Genomic DNA, 1,731 nt, shown 5'->3' with positions numbered 1-1,731 from the left:
TTTGTTCTCAGAGTTTCCTTGATGCAAGTGGCAACGTTCTCAGTACGTAAATAAAGCCTCATGCCAGTTTGTGACTGATTGAGGCAGCAAAGACTCAAGCTACATTCACACCCATCTTGGACAAGCCTGGTAGTCACTATCAACCAGCTGACATTACTGGTGCCCAGAGGGTCCCCAGGGCTGGGTGACTGCAGTGCAAAACAGGGAAATGCATTGTTCTCGTTGCTATGAGGTGTGAGTTTAAAGAATTCTGCTCAGCCACGTAACAGTTTGGGGCTCTTTAATCACTAGTTATACCCAGAGCTTACTGGGCAATTTACATTCGCAGTGATACATCTCTGCACTCGAGTGAGAGCACAGCCTGCCCACTTCACCAGGACCAGAAGAAGAGCCTGCTGCCAAAGACAGAAGGCTTCAGCTCCCCTTCAATGGGTGGGTTTGGCTCTGGCCTGGGTCTAGAGTGATAGACATTCTCAGGCACAGGACGGTCTGTCTTCACCTTCGTCACCTGCAAAGGAAAAGGGAGAAGTGATACAGCTTTTAACAGAAAAGCCACACTGAGTCAGAACTTAAAGGAAGAACTACCAAGAAGTACCAAACAACAGCAAGGACACATTGTTCAGCTGATGAGAGCTCCTGAGTACTTCTAAAAAAAGGGAGGGGAGGGACATTTCACTTGTAACTTCAGAGTAGTTCTGCATGAGTGTGATCTTCACTCCTAAAGGAAAAGTCTCTACTCCCAAGAAAAGCAAAAATCAAGAGGGTCATTGTCTAAGAAAAATGCAAATCTTATGGGAAAGCAACCCTGGAAAATGCTGACAGTCTTGACTTCTGTTATTCCACAAACTTTCAGTGCTGAGCTCACAAATCACCTCCTGGCCAGGAAACCAGTTTGTGACCTGGTCTGGGCAAAATGTCCAAAAGGAGGGAGAGAAGACCTGGCTACCAAAAAGGTGTGAAGTTACCTTCGAGAGCTCTCCCAGATCAGGTCTCACCCAGCCCAACTTGTCCAGCACACAGCTGTCAAAGGCTGCCTGCTGCTTCCTGCACCGGCGGAGCTCCAGCAGGTTGGTGTAGTCGATGCATGTCCAGTACTCGGTGAAGGGCTCTGCACAGTGAGTCTTAATCTTCCTGTCAGAGGCCACACAGACAAAATCCTCAGCAAGAGTCACAGTTTTAATGCTTTTCTCTCTCATTCAAACCTGGACTTGTGTATTGCTTTACTAGCAATACTGGCACATGACTTGGAGCTTGCATTTTTGGCTAAAAGGCAAATGCTGCACCTGCTCAAGCTTTCACAGTGGTTCACCTGTGGAACAGGGAGGACAGACAGCACAAAGCTCAGACTGGTTTCCTGGGTTTCACAGCACAGTTGCAAGGTGCAGCAGCAGCAACAATCTTCTACCACTGTCCTGTGTTCCTTTGCTAACCCATCAAAACCTCAGACTGCTGCTCTGGAGCAGAGGCCACAGATCTTCATGTGGAAGGATAAATCCATGGATAAGGATGACAAAACAGGCTGCCTCTGTCCCCAGGAGTTTAAGCAGAATAAAGGCTTTGAAGGCTGTGATAATTTTTAATTAAAATCTTGGAATTACAAACTGTTTGGGGTGGAAGGGGCCTTGAAGTACATCCTGTTCCACTCCCTGCCCTGGGCAGGGACACCTACTATCAGCCCAGGCTGATCCAACCCCATCCAGCCTGGCCTGGAACACTACCAGGGATGGCGCA

The 1,731-nt window shown here is 48.1% G+C and overlaps 1 protein-coding gene across 1 annotated transcript in view; it reads right to left on the bottom strand.

The window, feature by feature from the left end:
• Positions 1 to 268: 268 nt before the first annotated feature.
• Positions 269 to 1,731, bottom strand: part of NDUFA8 (NADH dehydrogenase (ubiquinone) 1 alpha subcomplex, 8, 19kDa) — a 2,279-nt gene continuing 816 nt past the window's right edge. The window contains exons 2-3 of the mRNA XM_009070678.1: positions 966 to 1,131; positions 269 to 508 (exon numbers count right to left, since the gene is read on the bottom strand). Coding sequence (XP_009068926.1) covers positions 371 to 508; positions 966 to 1,131 — 304 coding nt within the window. The 3' untranslated portion in view covers positions 269 to 370. The remainder of the gene's footprint in view (positions 509 to 965; positions 1,132 to 1,731) is intronic.

The sequence above is a fragment of the Acanthisitta chloris genome, unplaced genomic scaffold, assembly GCF_000695815.1.
Source record: "Acanthisitta chloris isolate BGI_N310 unplaced genomic scaffold, ASM69581v1 scaffold29912, whole genome shotgun sequence".
Classification (NCBI taxonomy): Eukaryota; Metazoa; Chordata; class Aves; order Passeriformes; family Acanthisittidae; genus Acanthisitta; species Acanthisitta chloris.
This window is presented reverse-complemented; position numbering and strand designations above follow the sequence as displayed.